Raw genomic sequence first — 22,861 nt, forward strand, 5'->3', positions numbered from 1 at the left:
TAAGCATTCTAGCAGAGACCGATGCATGTGCAGCGATAGAATTATTTTATTAAATTTGAGTGGCTACTAGACTTAAGATTATGATATCTTTCAATACGTTATCTAAATATTGTCTCTCTTTTTTAACTCAGTTTAATAGATTAAGTTGCTAACCTAGAGTCTTAGATTATTTATAAGTCTCTGTCGAGTTTGTCATAAAAGTATCTCTCCTAATTAATTTACTGCATGCCTATGCAAATTAAATTGAAGAAAGATTCATTAAGTCTGTACTCTAATTTTAACTATGTATAGCTTATAGGTGTACGTCTACCTTATATACAAATCAAACTACTTAATCAACTAAGTACATTCGATCATATGCTATTCTATTCAATGTCTACCTAAATCTCTTTCGTCAAGGTTAAACCTAGATTTCCAATTCAATCTAATGGTGATCAAGTAATTAGAAGCATCAAGAACATAATAAAATAAACAACTTAAATCCATCAAACATAAGCAAAAAAAAAAGATAAATAAATCAGACTATATATTGAGTTTAATTATAATCTTAGATAAACAATATACTTCCTCATCAAGTCACACATCATCATCAAAACCAAAACCAAGAAAATAAAATAACAACAAAGAGATAAAAGGAACCCAAGAGTTGAATTCTTGATCTCCAAATATTTTTGAATACCTCAATTTCTCCTTTAGCTTCAATGAGACTTTTCTTTAATGATTTTGTAGCTTGATTTTTGGCTCTCAATTTGGTGTTTCGTTCCCTCCTGTAAAAGTTTTTCGAAAAGTTATTTTTTAAGTGCTTTAAAGTTAGGCCAAGTTGGGTGAAGAAAGAAGTCAATTTCAATCAAGATTTCTTGATCAAACTACTTGCGTCATCGCCTACTTTCTCTAAAGTCACGACCTTGACCATTTAAATAGTAAAAATCATAATTGTTCTAGGACTGCTATAATACTTCAACTTAAATGAGATATTTGACCACATTATGGGCTGAACTAGGTAAAGTTGTAAACATGAAAATTGTAACTTTCCACTAGTCCAAGAATCACTTCATTTGGAACTTTGTAGAAAGAGTTATAGCAGAAATACCAAAACATATGCAATAGAAATCTATACCTTGAAATTGCTCTTCTTCCACTAAAATTCTTCTTTCATCAAACATCTACAAAAGCATAAATAAATCAATAATAACCTATCTTAATCACATTAACACTAAATTAAACATAAAATTAACTAAGATTAGATTAAGTCACCTAAATTAATTAATTTAAAATAATTAAATAAAATTTACTAATTTCTATATATTACTACAAGAACTAAGCTAACTTATTATCAAAATTAAGCCCAAATAACTCTATACCATAGAGTTATCAGAATGTTGAATAGATCTAGAGGCATTTATAGCAAATGCACATCCAAAACTATGATAAATGCAGATGCACTGCCAGATGCATAGGTTGATGCAAACGTTGATGTAAAAGTAAAAGCTAATCCAGAAACAGTAATAGCAATAGATGCCGGAGCATATGTACAAGCAAATGTAGCAGATGTAAAGGCAGATGCATGACCTGCTTGTTTCCTCTGTAATTTTCCTATTGATGTAGACGCAGAGGCATGATCTGTTGTTGATGTACCCTAATTCATATTTGTTTGCCTCAATTGTTACTGTGGGAGGAAACAAAAGGCTTCACTTTTAGTGTTAGGCCAAACAAAGGAGGTTTTACAATCTTCAAATCCTTTAAAATTATATTACCTCATTGGTCTTGAAAGGATGGCTCTTTTATTATGCTCTTCTCTATGACACAGTTGGCATGTCATTATCACGCCTTTCTTAGACATTTTATAGGCTGGAGTTATCTTTTTGGGCTTAGTACGATCCTCTCTCCTATTGGTTTTTGGCCTTCCAAGCACCTTTCTATATGTTGGTGGTTACATTGGGTTTTTAGTTTGTGATTTCAACCAAACCTAAGTAGCATGCATAGGCTTCAAGGCATTACCATAAGCTACCATATAAACATCCTTGCGATACCACCTAGATACAAAATCTTCTACATTTATCTTTAAGTCCCTGATTACATACATTGCATGTGCACATGGTATTCCAGATAAATTATACCTTTTAGAAGAACAAGTCTTCTTAGCCTAATTTACTACGAACTTATCATCACCCAACTTTATTTTAAACCTAGCATCTCCATTGAATGCAATGTGGCATTTAGAAGCAATTGTACCATTTTCCTCAATAATATTCAAAATATTGGGTCTTAAACTACCTTGCCACTTACTACATTATTTTCTCTTCCTCATAATTCTAATCATCATTTTTTCTTAATCTCTTTGAAGAGAGAAAATATTGGCTTCCTTCTAGTTTCCAACAATGTCCCATTGAAAGCTTCACATTTGTTATCAACAAAGTGACATCTACTGTCAGTTTAGAAAAATGCTTTACACCATTGTTGTGGTGGAGCTCTAACTATGTTTTTTGCTTCTTTGTTGTTTATGTCAACTAACTTCTTTATGTTATCTTTAAAAACCCTAGCAGTTGTCAATTTAGCTATCCTTCAAAACCATTTTCTTATTTCTAAACCTCTGTGCTCCCTTTTAACTTAGTTCACATATACATGTCTCGCACAATATCTATGCTTAGCATCTGGAAGTAATTCTTCAATTACTTTGCCAAAACCCTAGCATTAAAATAAAATAATCTAAAATCAATACTAATATATATAATTGAATACTAAATTCAATAAAACAAGAAAGTGGTTTACTTTTTGTTGGTCTATCATGATTGTCCAACCATTGCCATTTTCAATGTTGACAACTAATTAAGCAGCTCAATAAACCATCTCCATGGAGGTGTGTTGTCACCCTTAACCAATGCCTAAACTATTTGAAACATTTGATTATTTCCATTTGTGTCAACGACACAAAGCAGCTCACCCTATTTTAAGCTCTTCAAATAGCATCCATCTAACCCTAAAAAACTTTTACAACTATTCTCCATACCCTTTTTAAGTGTCTCAAAATAAATGTAAAATCTTTGGAATACAGGCAGAGAAGTAAGAGTTGCTTTATTGACGACCATCTTTACAATACTACCTTTATCCATCTATTTAATTACATTTGTAAAATCCTATAAATGACCAAACTCTTCTTGGCAATTGCTAACCACCATATCAACTACCACCTTTTTTACTCTTCTTATCATGCTAGCATTCACCCTTAAGTCATACTTTGGCCTAATCTAATCTTGTATATCTAAGACTTTAATGAAAGGATCTCTTACAATCTTCTCCGTATATTGATAAGCTGAGATAGAATGTGTCATCCTAATGTTTTTAAACATTTTGTTGCAGTCATGTGTTTCCCTAAAAGTCCTTACTTGAAAGGATTGAAATTTCTTATCAAAAGCTCCATATATAACCTAAGGATAGTTCGGTAATGCACATTTACCCCTAACAAAGTTTTTTTTTGTTTTTTGCCTAAAAAATCTCTCTATTACTCCTAATAGACATTAATAAACATGTTTAAACTATTGAGAATTCTCAAACAACATGCCTAGTTCAATGTAAAGGGTACTTGACGAAGGGTTATACACAGGAAACCTACCTCTCCTCCTAGTAGCATCATCAACCATGTCTTCCTGATCGATGACAATGTCGCCAAACTCATCTGAGTCATAGTACTTACTGGAGTAGGATTTTATTAGATTAATGTGATTATATAAAGTACGAATTTCAAAAATTTCTTTTATAAAGGAAGTAAGCAATCCAATTACACAAGTGGAAACGCACATCATTATTATTACAAGTAACGTAGTCACATTAAAAAAAATAAGAATATATTAAGTAAGAAAAAAATCATACTTTTTATTTTGATATTCTTATATTTGGACACCACTACACCAATGAATTATTTCTCGACCAAACAAGTTTACCACTTATTCTTTAAGAATACTTTCAACTTGAATCTTAAGTGGACAAGGTGTGAAATGCTAGACTACAAGATGGTAATCAATTTTATCTCTCTTTTCTTCGAAAAAGTTTAAAGGAGGAGAAGAGAAGTGACGGGTAAAACTTTTTTAAAAACAAGTACGTTCATCCTTTTCATCCAATCTCTTCTCTTTTTATTAATACTCTTGCCTCAAAAGTTTAATCAAAATAAAACACTTTTGAATCAATCTTAACCATCCATTTAGAGTTATGGAAGCATCAAACATGCTCCATAATTATCAAAATTAAAATTAAAGAATAAATAATGTAATTCTTTAATTATCATTTAGAGTTCTTGATAAAATAAAACTCTTTATTGAATAATAACTTTTATTTTATTATTATTCATCTTTATTTAAAAGGAATTAATAATAAATAAAAGAATAATAGTCAAACATGGAGTCTCCTTTTATGAACATGGATGTCTAGATATATTTTGCAAGAATCATCCTAATATTATCTTAATTCAAGACAACTCTTGTCTTTAATTAAGACAAAAATATTTTATCTTATCTAAATTGAGACAAATATGTTTTCTTATCTAGATTAAGACAAAAAATATTTTTTTGTCTTAAATTAAAAAAAATATTTTCTTGTCTAAATTAAGACCAAATATATTTTTTTGTCTAAATTAAGACAAACATGTTAAAGCTGCCATTTTTATATATAATTTAATTAATCAAATTAAAACATGCATTCCAACTTAAACAAGTTATATTTTACAAAGTTAAGTGGGGAATCTATTCGGACATAGATATTCCAAACTCCAATAAACTTAAAATTATTCTTAATCTCATTAAAAATAATTAAAACTTTTTAACCATAAAATCACTCCACCATATATTCATGGTTGTACTCTTGAATTAACTATAATTGCAAGAAACAATTCAATACTTAATATTAATTATTAATTATTCAATTGCAAACTTTATATTGTGAACACTCATAACCATCCAATGATAAAAAATGAATTACTGTTTTACCCTTTATGTCAATGTTGTCCTTTAATCTCAAATTTCATCCAATTAGTGATTCAATACTCTAGATCTAATCTTTTGAGTATCCAGATGTGATGAGTAGATAATTCATCAATCCACTAGGCCTAGATTAATCACCAATCTTCTTGAAATCACTAGAAGTGATGTTAATGTTATGAATTCCATTATTTGCATATAAGTTCTCAGATGTTCATCTCGATTATAATCTCAAAATATGAAGCTAAATTAATGTTTTATGATGATCATGCTCATTATAAATCAAAGATTATAAGGAAATTAAACACGAATCCACTATCTATCAGGATTTTGGTTCTACTATAAGCAAATGCATAAGTTTGAGATTAAGATTTAAGTAACGGTTAAACTTAAATTTGATTCTCAAATGATTTCAATTCATGTAATAGTGTCATTACTAAAAGTCAACTGTTTCGATGATTTGAGACTCAACATTCCCTTAAAGTGAATTACATTCATTTCATTAAAAGTAATATGAGCACTACAGCCTTAACACAATAAAGTGACTAACTTTATTATATGGCTGTGAACAATTTTTAGATTCAATTAAAATACATATATCTTATGTATGATTTTTCATACAAATGTATTTTAATATCTTAGTAGAATCATGGTACCTTAATAACTAGATAATAAATGCTTACTAAAAACAAACTCTCCGTCTTATTATCAAAATGTATTTTCATTATAAATAAATTTAATGAAATTAAATATGAGAACATACTTGCTTTCCAGGGTACCATATTCTCAAAATTCCTAACAGTACTCACTAAGATTTCCCTCGTCTTTATCCCCTTCATTCGATAATTCGATAATGCGCACTTACCCCTAACAAAGTTTTTTGTCTTTTACCCAAAAAATCTCCCTATTACTCTTTATAGACATTAATGAAACAACATGCTTAAACTATTGAGAATTCTCAAACAAAATGCCTAGTTTAATGTAAGGGGTACTTAATGAAAGGTTATACATAAGAAACCTACCTCTCTTCCTAGTAGCATCAATCATGTCCTCTTCATCGATGACAATGTCTCCAAACTCATTAGAGTCAAAGTGCTCACTAAGATTTCCCTAATCCTCATCCCCTTCATTTGATGGGCTAAATCCATCCCCAACTACATTTACAAAATAAAGAGTCTCTCATCTACTCATTAAATCTCCCTTATAATCATTCAAAATTTTTCCCTAACATAAACTAACTCATCATCCCCATTGCCACTCAAATACTTCTCAACATTTACAAAACAAGCCTCTCCTTTCTCTTCTTTCTCTTCCTTATCAACGTATATCGGCTCATTTATAGCATGCTCGATATAAATCTCTATTAAACCATGATCTAGCATATATCTTATCATATCCAAAACATTATATCATCGACAACTGTTATAAGACCATTAGCAAGAGTGCACCTAAGCGTTAAATCATACATCTATTTGATGTTTTGATAACTAAGGTCCTCATACATGCTTAATAACTCAAAAAAACTAACCTTGTTCAGGTCAAATGTCAAGTCCACCACTAAACCATTGGCATACTTAAGGTTCTTCGCTACCACAACTAAAGCATCATTGAATTGAAACAGTATGATGCACAATTAATCAGCCATTCTGTTCAAAATGTAAGAAAATGTAATGATTAGACAATTTTTTCAACATGGACCATTTTTTCAACATGGCTTGTAGCAAGTTCTTGCTACATGCCATTACTAGTTATCACAAAGAAGTTTCACGCCATTTATAAAATTTATTACATGCAATGTAAAAAATTTGTTCAATTGGAACTTGACTAGTGGCAACTATTAAAGATATAAAATGAAAATGAAAATTCAAGCCATACCTAACTATTTCTAGTTTAGCAAATGAAGATAGGATGATGGCGACAACAACACACAAACAAGAGATGCCTGATAAGTTGACGGCTATAGATACCCAACTAGATCATTAGACAATGGAGAAGGAAAATGATAAGAGATGAAGGAGACAAATTCTAGGTAATTTGGGTCGATGTTGGGAAAACGAAATGGTGGGAAATATACTTTCAACTAGCTAAAAAAAGGTGTAGACCTAGATGACATCACTTTCTCAACATTGATCAACTTTGATTGATTGTTACTGCAAGCCTAGAAATATAGGGTAGCATGTTGTTACTTCTTATGTTGTAAACATATTGTTACATGCTATGTTAATTGTAAATGATATAGGTGTAGCCTGTAACAACACAATTTTACGCATGACGTGTAATAACACTATATATTTACCCATGGCATGAAAGACCAATATTATTTTATTTTCTGCATGGCATGTAACAATAGATGCCTTATAGTTGTAGCTGTTTAACAACACACTATTCTACTAAGCCATGGAGTGTGGCAACAGTGGCACTCTAAGCTATGGTGTTTAATAATTAACAGTTCAACTCTATTAAGGAAGACAGAGTTGGTACGCACACTTTTTCATTTATACACGATGAGTTTGACACCTTTTTACTTTTCCCACCATTTCATTTTTTTCCTCCACAGAACACCGTTGTTTGCCAAAAATCCAATTCACCTGCCACGTCAAAGGCAAAATTTCTTGTCAACGTCCACATCATGCACATGTACTACACGTGCCAGACATCTCTTCCCTAAACCTTTAATTGTAAACAATTAAAAATAGTTAGCCCTTAATTGTTACAATTAAAACGTTTGTCCTTAATTGAAAAAGTGTTCGAACTTTTAACCCTAAATTGAGTATTTAAACTTTTTTTTTTAATTTTGATGGTATAAAAAGTAAAAAAGAAAAAGTAAAACCAAGAAGAAAGTGACTATATCTATGTTTGATTACTAGTGCAGTTAATATTCTCAAATATGGTAGCTATGTACATATGTTAGATGCGTGAAAATTGTTGCTAATAAGATGTTGCCAAGATGAGATCTAATTGAATACATATCTTAGGTTGATTCTTAGAAGACATAATGAAAATAATTTTGCATCTATGTCTATGATTCCATCTTTGCAATGAGGGCTGCACATGGAGACAAAGAGAGGAAACAATTAGGAATTAGAAAATGAACTTGTTCTTCAGCTTTTCTTTTTAAAACAGAATAGCGAAATTCGACCCAAGAGCTGAACAAACATGATCACTCCTCTTTATTGCTTACATCAACCTCTCTCAATTAAATCTAAGGTCATACGCCTTGATCCCATCAGGTCCAAAAATCCCAAAATGCTTCTCACACTCGTCCCCACCCTTCCCATTCTCATCAAAAAGATCAAACAAGTAAACCTCCATGCCTACCCCAGGCCTCTTTGGTGTCCCAACATTACTCACCACTCTTCTCACCACATTCTCATTGAAAGCCAATGCATTTTCAACACTCGCCGCCACACCTCCGCCCTTGGGCCACCCTGTCTCCGAGACGACCACTGGCACGTCCGCAAACCCTTCTTTCTCCATTGCGTAGAGAAATGCATCAATGCTTGCCTCGAAAAGATTGCCATACATCAACATACCGTCTTGAACCACGTTTTGGCTTCTAAATAATGCATAGTCCAACGATACATGCTTCAAACTGCTTATGTAGCTGAAGTATGGATACACATTGACCATGAAGGGTGACTTGGTCTCATACAAGAATCTTAGAAGAGGAAGCAAAACAGATCGAATAGAAGGATCAAATGTTCCGAGAGATGGAGGGTATGAAATGGAGAGCACGGATGCTGCTTGGGGTGAGGATAGCTTGATGGTGCTATCAAGGTTTAGAGTTTGAAGAGCTTGGTAAAGATTAACGATGGCGGGTACTACATAGGGAGCGTAGAAAGGATCTTTGAGGAAGACCTCATTTCCAACTGCAATATATCGTATTTGGCTTGGGAAAATATGAGCGAGTATGTTGGTTTGGAGCCATTGGAGTGCAAAGATAGGGGTGCCTGAGGCAAGGGAAGGGAGCATTTCATTAGGGACGCCAATCATGAGATTGATTCCAGTTCCTGAGAAGGACTGTAAAGTAACTGGATCAGCGTCAAAGATTCGGACATCCGAAATGCCGTTGGATTTGAGAATGTTGATCACTTCAGAGGTTGCTGGGAGGTTGTCGGCCACACGGCCATAGCAGATTCCAAGTGTTGCTGCAACTGCAATAAAAGCAACTAAAACTTCAGGAATTAACATAAAATCATGAGATTCTAATTCTTATTTTTTCATCCTGAATTGAGCTGCACTTTGATAAATCTAAAATAGCAAGATCTTTAGAGATTGGCACCTGCTTCAGATGGAAGAAGCAAGAAGACTGAAAATAGAACTAGAAAACCCTGAATTCTCATTGTTGTCAGCAGTGCTTTGAACTTTGGATCCTGGAATACAAGGGTGAACGACTTTAAATTTTGATGGACACATCGAAAAATCATGCCAGTGTGTGACAGGTAATTATGAATGTATACCAGGTTTAAGTTAGGTTTAATTTTGGTTTGAAAGGCTTCATGTGCTTTCCATTTTCTATTATTTCAGTTTTATCTGCTAAGCCTTCGCTGGTATTCTCTGTTATTGCATTCGTTGCCTTGTCAGGTTCCTAAAATTGGATCTACCATGGCTCTGCAACTTGAACAGAATTTGACATGCAGTATACAACGATTTGTTGTTCACCCTGTTGGGCTGCTCAACAAGAACACTTAACGTCTATCTGGAAGTGAAGCCCATCAGTAATCAATTAGTTAATTTATTCCAAAAATTAAAGAAGTTACTTTCGTTCAAATTTATTAATCTGCTCATTGAAATTTCATGATTTACTGTCTAGTTTTCCATTTACTTTAAGCCTACAAATAGTTACAACAAAAAATTTTGCCAGTATCCTCCCACCACCTGCTTGCCTGAATACCAATTTCTCACTGTTGTTCACCAAGAGGCTTTCGATGTAACCTTTTTACACCTTACATTTTCAAGTCTTCCCCTTGAAGGAAACTCATAAACTATATAAGAAGAACTCACATGCCAAACCTAAAAACAAAAAAGGCATTACCATCAGTCTCAGAACCTTTCATATTTGAATATTTGAGTCAATAGTAAATCATGTCTCTGTTACTCACTGAACTGAGTTCCAATTTCCTTCTCCAAAGAAAAAAAGAAACCCTTTCATTATTTGCTATGTTACTGTTACCTGACAGTATCATAAAAATGATCTGCTTGCACAAAGCACGTGGCAAGACAGTATTTGAACACAAATTTTGAGGTCTCCAAAGTGCAATTCTAATGAGTGCATTATAATTAAATTACACGATTGTTCTAATCATCAGAAGACAGAATCAAAGTGCGTCCATTCTGGCAGAATCCTTTCTTTTGTTAAAGAAAAAGGAATAAAGAGGGTAAGCACTCAAAGGCGACCCATTAAGTAGATAAAATCGTACATGGGATAACGTTGCTGGACTAGTTTTTCTCAAATCCTTATGTTGAACCCCATACTGCTTTATCTTTCCAGAATTGCTGCAAAGCCCGCAACGTTGACCACTAAAGCTAAATATCTAAACCTGACTTCAACAAAGATTATAAAACTTGTCCCACCATGATTAATCTGATGATAAGATCTCCTCGTCAAAAGGAAGATTTTAAAAATACCTTACTTATTTAATACCAATTTCATTTGTTCGGTTATTATTCCGTTTCTTAATTTTCAAAAACCTCAAGAGTTTTAAAGACAATTTTTAAACACCAAAAAGTCAAAAGTTATACTAATATCTATGCAAACGAGATTTCTTTTGCAAAAAGAGTGTGCAGGAACCATCCTTTTAGGGAGATATATTTGTGTGATCAATTTTGGGCATGGCGAGGTGCAAAGATGAATGGTTAAAGCGTTATGGGGGGTACAATGCATAACTTGCACCGGAAATCGACCCAAGCCAATGATTAATGAATAAACAAACGCTGCGGTGCTTTGTTGGGAACTTGAGATTGTGCCTGTCCTAAGGCAGCCAAAATCTTACTTTCTCTCTTTACAAAGCAAGTGCAAGTGCCCCTTCTTCACCAGTAATTAAAGGACAACGGAATATCTTTAGTTGTCTCTTTAATAAAGAAAGTTCCTCCTTTATTGAATAGAAAACAACCAAATACTACTTGGAAGTCTTGAAAACCTATCCTACAAAACCTCTTGTCACAGGCAAATATTCTTCCTTGTTTTGAGAGTTTTCTCCAAAGCCTCGCTTTGTCTGCACTCAAAGAACAAGAAGCTGCAGACTCGTACTAAATCCTAACCCTTCTCATTCGCTACCAAAATCTCACGTTAAAATTTAAGTCCCTTCATCTCCTCATCTCCTATAGCAAAAATAACACAGGCTTAAGAATGTCGACTCAAACACAGCAGCCTCAAACACAACAGCCCGTTGTCGTTTACCCAAATACCGTGTCAGGACAAGCGCCGCCATCTCATTCTCACTCGAATGGATCGTTTGGAACAGTTTTTATTGTGCTGGCAGTAATCATTGTAATATCAGCTATAGCTTGCTTTCTTGGAAGACTCTGTAACCGGCGCATGAGCCAAACAAAACCCTCCAAGAAAAACCAAAACCATACTATCCGCCCTAAAGAAAGGGACATAGAGTTCGGGTTTGATGGGAGGAATCCTGCTGCCAAACCAACTGGCCATGTTGATCCCAGCAAAGGGTTCAAAATGCCCGGAAATGGAGATCCCAGAGGGTTCAGAATTCCTGAACATGGGGATCCTAGGGGAACTAGAGTGCCAGGAAATGGGGATCCCGCAGGATTTAGAATGCCTGGAAATGGGGATCCCACGGGATTCAGAATGCCTCGACATGGGGACATCAAAGGTGAAACTAAGCCTATTGATGATGGAGAGCTTAAGGCCAGTGCATGATATAGGGCACAGAATGAAGAGGTTCCAGGCTTGTGGCACTTTACTTATCTCCTTTTCTTTTCTCTTTTTATTTTTCAAATTTTCAGCCTTATGTAGTTTCTTATTTTTATGATCTTGCACATGTATTTATTTGCTTATATTGATCTTATAATATCGCAAGGATTAGGGGAAAATATCATGATCCAAAGAATAATAACAAAGAAGAGGTCTCTTAACAGATTTTCACCATCAAATTCCACATTAATCAACTATTTTCTTGAATTGAAGTTTTTGCAGGCTATGACAGTAAGAAAGGAAAGAAAAGAAAAAGCAAATCATTGATTTAATTCTTTGTACTAGAACAAAACAGCAATTTTCAATCACCCAACGAGATGATGAAGATGGAAAGTACACCACACATATAGAATCCGTACAGTCTGATACAAAATGTGAAACGAAATTTGAAGCGGTGCAAAATTAACGATTTTAAACAGTTCGGTGTTAAAAAATTTGAAAATAAAATAATTGAACTTATTTAATAAAAAAATCAAATCGAAACTGATTTTATTAGAAAATCCGAATCAATAAAAAATTGAACAATTTCAATTAATTTCCTCAAAATCGAGTTAGATTTTATACATAAAAATCAAACATTAAAAACTGAAATCACTGTTGATCATTTTAATTGAATCGAATGGATTGAATTCAATATGATTCGATCAATTTTTGATTCAAGGTCTTTTTTCTCACCTTTAGGCAATACCATTTTTTGTAAGTAGAAGCTGATGACAACACGTTATCATCAGGTTATATAAATTGGTCTAGATTGGTTTTTGATGGAATTGGTTTAGATCGTTAATTAGACAAAAATTTGTGAACATTAAGGGTTATGTATAAAAAGACACGAATATGTTTAATAACCTAAACAATACAAAGATTTTTAATTTTTTGAACCTGTTCATATAAATCTTTTATCTGTTGAAAAATTAATGCCTGGTACAACAAAAAGTGGCTATCACACTACAATTTGTATTTTTTTTCTAATTAAAAAAGGAGAGAAATTGTTGCTTGAATATTTCCTCCTTTTCCTTTTATTTTCCATTTAATATATATATAATCCGAATTTCTTATTTTCTCCTCAAATAAAATCTATCTGGGAAAAAATACATTTCAGTATTGATTGATTTTAACAAGAAAGCAATAAGCAGTAATCATGGAAATAACAAAAATATGGCAATATTTTGTTCCCTGACTTGGGTCTGTATGAACGTCCAGGTCCGACGGAGCGGCAGGCTAGCATTCTTATTTCGGCAATGCAAAGGCCGAGTTGAAGCCCAAACTAATGTTTTTTTGTGGTCAAACAACCTCTTTCCTTAAGCACCAATCCAAGCTCTAATTCAGGTTGTTTAACGCGAAAACCTCTGCTAATCCATTTTCCTAAACATAAATAAGTTTATTAATGATGGCTCAAGTAGAACCATGGCTGGAGCCTTTTGTTGTAGCTTCTTCAAGCCCAAGAGTGGAAAAGGAAAGAAAAGAAAGGTGTCTGCCTTTTTGACGTCGCTCTTTGCAAGCTGTTGAGGTTCAACCTCTCATAAGTGTACAGTTGAGGAAAAGCAGAGCCTGCAAAGTAAAACTAAAACCGTGACACATATTCTCTATTTTGTTTTACCCCCGCGCCATTACATGGATAATGGAGGTACACCAATAGTTAAAAAGATTATCATGGAGATATATTTTGGAGGCAATAGAACAGTATATTGCAACTTAAAATAAGAGAACTGGTATGCCCAAATGCATAATTTGTTGTGCCAAAAATATGCTACTGCTAATGTCTAATGGTAGTGAATAATACTGATGGGTTTATGCAATTACGAGTAGCTGTCACAAGGACTTTTGAACCATTCAATGGTTATTTTAAAGACGGATGATTCTGGTAGTCAATAAAGAAATCACTGCCTCTGCAAGCAGCAGATTCCTCTCTATCACAAATTTTGTACCTGATTGAGATAATACTCTTTTAGTACCCAATTCAAATGGAAAAACATAAAAAAGTTGGTTACCCTTGTCGTGTACTACCATAGCCATGAGCTCTAGAATGGATTTTTCCCCAAGTCTCTTGACTCTTGTTATATATAGGGAGACAGAAAAAGCCTGTTAGAATAATTTCTTGGTTCTTTTAAGAGAAGGAGACAATGACGGGTTTTGAGAGAGCAGTGGAGTGGCTTAAACCATTTGTGGATAGTAAGGCATGGTATTTCTACGTTGTCTGGAAATTGGGTGATGATCCTTCTAAGTACTTTCAACTTACTTGTTTCATTACTCCTACCCACCCAGTATAACCAATATCTTTATTTTTTTTTCTTTTGGGGAGTTCATTTAACTCAAATCAAGTTTTTTTTTCCTTTGTTTTTTTTGTTGTAGGTTTATTGAATGGAAGGATTGTTGTTGTAGTGGTGGTGTTAATGTCAAAGTTGAAAGGGAAGAGTTGCAGCACTCGAGTCCCCTATGCAGGGATGCTCACTTCCAACATTCCATACGATTAAAGGCTTGTGAAGCTCTTTCCTGTTTTCTTTTCTTCATGTCCCTCTATGCTGGGTACACCACTCCTCTCTGTTTCATTTCATTTTGGAGGATACAAGATAGCGAGAAACATTATGATATGTGACAGTGAAATCAGGATCCATGGAAAGGTGGCTATGTCAAATCAACCAAAATGGGTTAACCATGCCAATGCCTCTGGTTCACGTTCTTCACATGTGGGTATTTTTTACTTTCATCACCTTATTTTGGTCATTAAGCAAACAGATGAAATATGAGAACGTAAATCTTGGATTTATAGTTTAAGAAAATGCAGGTTTTATCTTGTTGTTCAAGCAGCTTTAGCTTTCTAAGATTGTAAAAGTGGCTAAGTTGTCATGCCTTGGTTAAGAATGTTTCATCAACCTCAAGCTCATAGTAAAAGTCTAAGATTCTGTTTGTTTAAAAACCACTTTGATGTACTAGTTTAATCAACTAATTGTCGAAATGTACACAAATGCACAGATTGACTTCTTCAAATATTGTAGGTTTTTTCTTTATATATATATATATATATAAGGCAATCATGATCTAGGCAACATGGAGTATCTTATTGTCAAAAAAAGTTGCTTCACTTGTTTCTATGTTTTGATATGATCACTCTGATTTTGATAGGATACAATGGGAACCCAATTTCTGATCCCAGTTCTTGGTAGTCTTATAGAGCTCTCTGTTTCAAAGCATGTAAGATTCTTTGGCCTTTTCAATTGCCAATAGTTTGCATTGTAACTGAGAAATTTATATATATTATCATCCCATTAGTTTCCTTCCAATCTATTGTCTCTTCCGATTGATGAACATATAATTTGTCCTTTTGATCAGATACCTAAAGATCAAAGCATCATAGAGTTAGTAACAACTCAATGTAATGCACTTTTAGAACCAGAAGTCATGACTACAGATAGTTATGCAAAAGCAAAAATTGACAAATGGTATCTCAAAACATTTGGTACAGACTTTCATAACTTGCCATTTCCCATTAGCTTGTCAACCTTCATTCCTAGAATGCAAGCTATTCCCCCAATATCGAATTCAAACTCCTAACCTATCTTGGATGGATCGTCCAGCGGTTCCAGTCCCTTAATTGAACATCCCCCATTTGCTTTAGGTTCTACCTACATTTCTCAAGATGAGCAACTGAAGCAATTAGTTGGCACATATCATGGAAAAAAAAGACTAAGATGCAGCAAAAATGTGTCAGAGCAAAAAGCAGGGTTTATTGTGGATCGTAAAAACAAGTCTGTAGAAGACATAATTGGAACAACCAAGCAGCTAGAAAAAGAGAATTATCATTCTAAGAATCTTACGATAGAGAGGAATAGAAGGAAGAAGATAAAAGATGGACTCTTCAAGCTACGAGCTCTAGTCCTTAAGATATCCAAGGTTAGTCACAATTACCAAAAGCTATAATAGCCAAGTTTAATTTTCTGCCTTTTTGTTTGTTATCTCTAATTTTTTTGTTGTTCAATATTGTAGATGGATAGAACTGCTATTCCTATAGATGCAATCGAATATATAGGAACTTTACTTGAGGAGGAGAAGAAACTCTAAGAAGAACTTAGGAAAATTGAGGAAGAGGATTGTGAAAAGTGTAATGCATAGCTAAAGTGTGCAAAGTTAGACAAGCTACATAAGGACAACATGTCTGCTATTACCTTTGGCCTTGCTAAAATGCCAAAAAACAAAGTAGAGGAAATTGAAATTTAACACATATTTTGTTGTTACTTTTGTCACAGTTTCCATGTACTTACAGTCAATGGGAGGAAATTGAAACTTCTGTCTTGAATCTTTGTTTAGGTACATGTTGAAGTAAACCAAATCACCAAAATAGAGTTTTTGATTAAACTCTGCTATGAGCACAAACAAGGCGGGTTTGCAAAGTTGATGCTAATGTATAGATTCTTTGGGACTTCAAGTGATTGATGCTAATGTCACAACATTTAATGGCAAGGTTCTCAGTATTTTCAAAGTTGAGGTAAGACTCACTTGATGGCTGATATCAATAGAAATAGAGTGCTAATATCTTTTTGGAGGTTTCTTAGGAACAATACGGACTCAATTAGTCCATTTACCTTTGCAAAGAACCAAAGACAGAGTCTGGTACTGTTGCAAAAATAGAAATTACTAGGATGGTTTTTCCTCATATATTGAACTTCTGCAAGGCACATGTCTTCGAAAATAGTAATGAGTCATTTTCTTCCTTAGCTTATATTATCTGCTAATACTGTATCTATATACTTATACAAGGCAAACGGGGATTTTCAGTCCCAGAAATTGAGAGACTTGTTGACCGACCTAACAAACTAGAAAAATCAAATTCCTGCTTGAATATATAGTAGAGGAAAATGGCGGTGGAGAGTGAGACGATGTACATTAAAATGGACAGTTCAGTTGAGAAAGTTTAGAAACTGTTCCATTCATGCTTGATGTAACTTCATTTCGAGGTGCTTCAACAATCATGATTCAAAAACTTTTGGCTGTAAAATCTTAGTGGGTTCCCCCCTCCCCTTGGTGCTAGTTCTTTTACATGTATTTTTACCAAATTCTTCACAAATTTGCTACATTTTTTATGAAACAGTCCAGCAAGGTTCTCTTTCTCGTTTTTTGTTTCTTAAATCTAGATTCTAGATTGGAATCAGAAGCTTCGTGAGATTATTCACTCAAAACTAAAACCATCTCGAGATAGCACCTATAGTAGGAATTAGTCTTTAAAAGCTTTTCCACATACCCAAATTTATAACTCAAGGGAATTAAAGAAGATATCAACACTTTTACATAAAAATGCTATACACATTAGATTCATTTGAACCAAATGTGTGAATAGCCTAGAGATTTCACCTTTGTCCGAAACGACCGCCACCATAGTTCCCTGAAGCACCTCTGTACTCACCACTAGTTGGTTTGAAGGCTTGAGTTTCTGACTCGCCACTGGTGAAGTCACTCGAACTATACCGAGACTTCCAATAATTTTGTTGTCCACGTGATACTTCCTTGGAGTCGTATTCTCCGCTGTACATGTCAAATTCTGAGCTGTTGTCACCTCCAAGTGCCATCCTCCTGAACTTCCTAATCTCTTGACTGTATTGCCCAGAGTCATAAATAGTGCTCTGACCGAATTTGACCCCATTAGAGAGATCAGACTCTCCATCGAAGTCCAATGCTCTTGCCACCTACACGATGGTGGACAAGTATAATTCAATGTTTTGATTACATGACATGATAAATTGAGGGTAAAAAGAGGAATGGAGGGAAAGCGTATATCGAACATGTTTTTACTCCCACTAAGCATGAAATTATGGAAAATCAATAAATGCAGTTTGCTAATAATATTACCAGTGCCATGCGAGGCCGCTTTGCAGCAGAATGCCGGACACATGCAGCAGCTGCCTCAATCATCCTAAACATCTCACTCTCTACGTAACGCTTTTCAAGCCGTGGATCAACTAATTCACTAAAATCACCAGTTTCAAGGGCATTAATGAGAAGTGGTCTTGCCTGCCAAAATTATATATGATTGCATTCCTCAGTTAGAAACCAAGAAAAAGATCATAGGGAGACATATAAAGACATCATTTTAGTAGTCTAATACGTTATGGTTTTTCTCTTTCTTTTTGCTATTTCAGTTGAAATTATACATGCACACACACACACACACACCAAAGACCAGAGTCTAAAGCTTTAAAGAGGAAAAGAAAAAGTTAAATGTCTTATCCATACCCATTCCACCAAACTCTCATCCCCCAAAGGCTGGGTTGCATCAACTGGTTTTCGTCCCGTTATAAGTTCTAGTAGCACAACTCCAAATGAGAAAACATCTGATTTATCTGTCAGCTTACCACTTGATGCATACTCTGGTGCCAGGTATCTGAAAGGCATGATGGAAGATCAATAAAAGCTTAACTATTCATGCATAATCTTAACTCGATTATTAGTATGAGAAGTTATAAAATGCATGGATGACAGAAAGACAAAAAGAGAGTTGGAGAAAAAAAAAGGAAACCTAACCCCCAAGAAAGAGACTCAACTGTTAAAATCATGACCTACCCGAATGTCCCCATGACTCGAGTTGAAACATGGGTCTGAGTAGTGTCATTAAGTTTGGCAAGTCCAAAGTCTGCTACCTGGATTGAAGATATTAACATTTACATTCTAATGCTACCCGTCACAAATAGGGGAAAAAAGTTTTTCGGGTGCATAAAAAAGTGAAAGGAACTTGACATAGGAAATATATAAGATTCACTCGCCTGTGCTTCAAAATCATCTTCTAACAGAATGTTTGCTGACTTAATGTCCCTGTGAATAATTTTTGGATGACCTAGAAATGGATCACATGATAAGGAAGGTAAGAAAGAAATCACAAGAACAGAAATTTAACTAGCAGTTGAATTTTTAGAGTACGGCAAGCAAGAAACAAGTTATCTGACAAGAAGATAATTTATTTAAAAATATATAGAAATTAAACTTTAGAACATTTTGAAGATTGGCAAAAATTAATTCAAGCTATGTATCGCATCAGACCATTAATTATTTCCCTTGGGGAACCACAAGTCAAAGTCATCAATAAGAGATTTAGAATGGCAAATTAATTAGGCACGATTTTTGGTTCACTTACTGAGTCTAGGTATCAAGTCTGTTTAGTTTTAAATTGATATATATGAGCTAATAATTAACTGTATATATTATGCACTTGGAGACTAGGAAACCTAAAAGAAAAATGAAAAAAAGTTAAAGCCATGATTACATTGGAGTTGCATAAGGTTTGAGAATTAAAAAGGGTAATGATTCTGAAATGGTAATTTATCCATATGTTTCTCTGAAATAAAAATGTCTTGAGAAGGAAAGGTATCTTATTAGAATGCATGAAGAGATACGTACAGTCTTCATGTAAATATGCCAAACCCTTAGCAGCTCCTTCAGCAATCTTGACTCTTTTGGCCCATTCAAGCACTGGAAGGTTACCTGATGCACAATGAATTCACAATTTAGAAGCTAATATCAGAATTATATATGTATATACGTATATATACATATTTGGGATCAGAGGGGAACAAAAGAATCATCTTACCATGTAGATGATGTTCAAGAGTTTTGTTTGGGACAAATTCATAGATTAGCAATCGCTGGTTCTCAGCAATACAGAATCCAACCAAAGAGACCAAATGTCGATGATGAACACGGCTAATAATCTCAACTTCAGCTCGAAATTCTCGCTCCCCTTGTCCACTACCTGCCTTTAATTGCTTAACAGCGATAGCTCTCCCATCTGGCAGCCACCCCTTATAAACACATCCAAACCCACCCTCACCAATAATGTTTTGATGAGAAAATCCATTGGTCATTTCCACCAACTCTTCATAGGCGAAAAATGTCTTAGAACTAGCGATAATACCCGAATTGGGACCATGGTAATTTTGTCCTCTTTGACTCCCAAAACTGTTTACCAAATTAGAGTGTTGTTGGCCATGAAGTTGAGAATTATAATGAGTGGTATCAACTCGTGCAGAATGTCCCATAAATACATCTGCATAGCTAACATAAATGTTAGTAAAACATTAAGAATTAAACTAAAAATTAAACACAGAAAGATAGTCAACCATTTTACCTGTTGCAATTGAAAAGTTAGCTGGTGGTGGCATGTAATCGGCATAGGGCCTTGGTCGTCTCTTCCTTCTTCTCCTTAGAAAGAAAACCAAGGCAACGAATGCAATGATGAAAACACCCGCCACTGCCACACCAACCACTACTTCATAATGAGGGTTTTCTGCCTCTTTGTTTTGACTATCATTAGAGCCTCTTGCATGGGAAGATCCACCACTTGAGTTAGAGGGAGTCTTGAGTGGGCTTCGTGGTGGAGGAGCTAGTGGTTGAGGAGAAAAATTACCAGGTAATGATGATGTAGTAGATTCATTTAATGATGGAGGTGAAAATGCAAGTGAAGGTATTGACGTGGAGTTTTGGGGAGGTGGTGATTGTGATAAGGTTCTTGAAAAAGGTGGTGGTGGTGAAGGACTACTGTCAGGAGTATAATCAGAAGGAGGAGGAGGAGATTTTTCTGGTGAAGGTTGTGATGATTCCTTGGAAGGGCTGCTAGGAGATGGTGGTGATTGCTGCTTAGGAGGGCTAGGAGGTGGTGATTTCTGCTTAGGAGGGCTAGGAGGTGGTGATTTCTGCTTAGGAGGGCTAGGAGGTGACTGGGATGATGATGATGATGATGATGATTGTGGTGGACTTTCCTCTGATGGTGGCGACGGCGTACTTGGAGGGGGTGAATCTTTTTCTGGTAGTGATGGGGGTGTTGAGGTTTCAGGTGAGTCTGTGTCTGAAGGAGTTGAAGTTGATTGCTCACTTGAATCAGCATCAGAAGGAGGTGAAGAGTTTGATGAATTTGAACTTGGAGGGGCTGTTGTTGATGAATCATTGTCTCCAGAATCCTCTGAATTCGATGAGGAAGGAGTGCTGTTGTCATCATTAGAGGTTGAGTCGTTTGGTGGAAGGGGAGAGCCTGGTGATTCATTTTCCCCTGTCGCAGAAGAATCCGACGTCTCCTCCGATCCTGACATTCTCCTACCCTTATAATAATCTCCTTCCTCTATAATCAAATATGTTAAAAAAATCCTGCCCAAAATTGTTTTCCTATTTGTATCTGAATTAGAATTCTACAATGGTCCTACAGCAATTGAAAAACTATCTTCTTCTATGTTCAAATGATTAAAAGTAACAAAATAATTCCTCGAACAGAGATATTCAAATCACTAAAATCCTGTCCTATATTCAGATGTTGGCCTAATGCCAAAGTCTCTGTCTCTGTTTCTTATCCTTCCAGCTCCCTCTTAATGCCTTTATATTACCATCAAACTACTTTGCATTACCTAATAGATTGGGCATAGCAATATACAATCTGCAAGGTATAATTAAAAAACGGAAGAAGCAGAAACTAAGAGAAAACCTTTTTCCAACACCCAAAAAGAAAACCAAAAAGACATCAAACGGAGAAAGAAAAAGAGGGCGAGAAAACTTTTGAAACAAAGATTTTGACAAAAGATGCAAAAGAAACGGGGGGAAGAGAAAATGAAAGAGAGAATCCATGGAACATCAACCATGAGAAATCTCTGCTTTACTTTTTTAAGCCAAAACTTGTATATCTTAGTTGTAGGCACAATGGTTTCCCCCCAAGTCCGAACAGCCGCTCTTCTTTTTTTAAGATCAATCCTACTTGAGTTTCGGGTTACCGCGCAATTTAAATGGGCAGCTTGGGTTCTGAAGTGGCCCAGTACCCACTCTTGTCCTTTTCTCTTGGTCTTTGAATCTTAACGGCCGCATGCAAAAAGCATATTGACACTTGCAGCCCAAGTCCAAGAATTAAAAGTACTAGTAGTGAAGACTTGAATTTATGTTTGTCTATGAAGGTATTGACAAGAATACCTTGTCTCGGATTTCTTTCTTGTTGTGCGGCGAAGGAATATAAATTATTGAGTAAAGAAAGCAAAAAAACACGGAAAAGGAAAACCTCATCAAGTAAGAGTTGAAGCCAAAATAGAATTGACTTAATTCCGCTTTAATACTTAATGATTTGATTTTCAAAAAGGTAAAGGTTTAAAATCTTTTTATTTGATTCAATGTTTCTTTTCAAGTAAATCAATCATATCTTTAGTTAACTTGCAAATTGGAATACCCAAAATGATATTAATTCTAAACACATAACATCGATCAAAGTACACAAGTTCTTGTACTATAGCAATTCAATACTTTCATTCAAAATTTCATTAATTTAATCTTTATACTTTGAACATTATATGCAATTTAGTCTTTATAAGTAATTTTGTCTAAATTGGTCCTTAATGACATTGACGCGTTAAATAATAAATTTAACGTCAAATTGACATGTTAAATATAAACTTTTTTGATAAAAAAAATTACCACGTGACTTTTTTTTTTCTTTTTCTTTTTATCCAAAACTACGTCATTTTGATAATACTATTTAAAACATATTTTGTTTTTTTTTTCCATTTTTATTCTATCCTTTTCTCTACCTTATTCTTCTCTCCCTAAGATCAGTCCCAAACCCAAATTAGGCCGGTCACCGCTACTGCTGTGGTCACTCTCTAATGGTCGAAAACTTTTTTTTAAAAAAAAACAAAGAATTCAATCATAAACTCAAAAAAAAAAAAAAAGTACTATTTTCCTTTGCTTTTCCAAAATTTAGTAAAAGTATCCACAGAAAATTTTTAAGATAAACAATAAATCATAGTAATACATAAACCCTTAACTAGTACTACAGATAGAGTTACCAAAGATCAAATGACTGGCATACAGATACCCCACTATAGACAACATGAATTCCACTAGCGGTTATGTAAAACAGGAACAGATTATTACAAGCATCTCTCACCCCACTTTCACTTTCTATCTCAACACAGGCAAGAGTTAGCCAACCAAATAAAAGCCAAATTTGGCA

At 34.6% G+C, this 22,861-nt stretch overlaps 4 protein-coding genes across 4 annotated transcripts; 2 read left to right on the plus strand and 2 right to left on the minus strand.

The window, feature by feature from the left end:
- Positions 1-8,159: 8,159 nt before the first annotated feature.
- Positions 8,160-9,393, minus strand: LOC110423536 (glucan endo-1,3-beta-glucosidase-like). Its single transcript, XM_021437757.1, has 2 exons — positions 9,250-9,393; positions 8,160-9,121 (listed from the first exon to the last, which is right to left on the minus strand). Exons 1-2 carry the CDS (start codon positions 9,308-9,310, stop codon positions 8,160-8,162), a joined length of 1,023 nt encoding a protein of 340 aa, XP_021293432.1. The 5' UTR covers positions 9,311-9,393.
- A 1,704-nt stretch (positions 9,394-11,097) lies between these two features.
- Positions 11,098-12,058, plus strand: LOC110423376 (uncharacterized). Its single transcript, XM_021437594.2, has one exon. It carries the CDS (start codon positions 11,317-11,319, stop codon positions 11,845-11,847), a length of 531 nt encoding a protein of 176 aa, XP_021293269.1. The 5' UTR covers positions 11,098-11,316; the 3' UTR covers positions 11,848-12,058.
- Positions 12,059-14,021: 1,963 nt separating this feature from the next.
- On the plus strand, positions 14,022-15,123 carry LOC110423498 (basic helix-loop-helix (bHLH) DNA-binding superfamily protein). Its single transcript, XM_089784736.1, has 4 exons — positions 14,022-14,122; positions 14,251-14,424; positions 14,507-14,585; positions 15,022-15,123. The coding sequence occupies exons 1-4, from the start codon at positions 14,022-14,024 to the stop codon at positions 15,121-15,123; spliced, it is 456 nt and encodes a 151-aa protein (XP_089640862.1).
- A 380-nt stretch (positions 15,124-15,503) lies between these two features.
- Positions 15,504-21,553, minus strand: LOC110423069 (proline-rich receptor-like protein kinase PERK12). The gene is made up of 9 exons (XM_089784640.1): positions 20,009-21,553; positions 19,472-19,927; positions 19,282-19,365; positions 18,651-18,721; positions 18,451-18,527; positions 18,124-18,271; positions 17,740-17,901; positions 17,245-17,576; positions 15,504-15,521 (listed from the first exon to the last, which is right to left on the minus strand). Exons 1-9 carry the CDS (start codon positions 20,964-20,966, stop codon positions 15,518-15,520), a joined length of 2,292 nt encoding a protein of 763 aa, XP_089640766.1. The 5' UTR covers positions 20,967-21,553; the 3' UTR covers positions 15,504-15,517.
- Positions 21,554-22,861: the final 1,308 nt, after the last annotated feature.

The sequence above is a fragment of the Theobroma umbraticum genome, unplaced genomic scaffold (genome assembly GCF_002168275.2).
Source record: "Theobroma umbraticum cultivar Fairchild unplaced genomic scaffold, ASM216827v3 scaffold_20.0, whole genome shotgun sequence".
Lineage (NCBI taxonomy): Eukaryota > Viridiplantae > Streptophyta > Magnoliopsida > Malvales > Malvaceae > Theobroma > Theobroma umbraticum.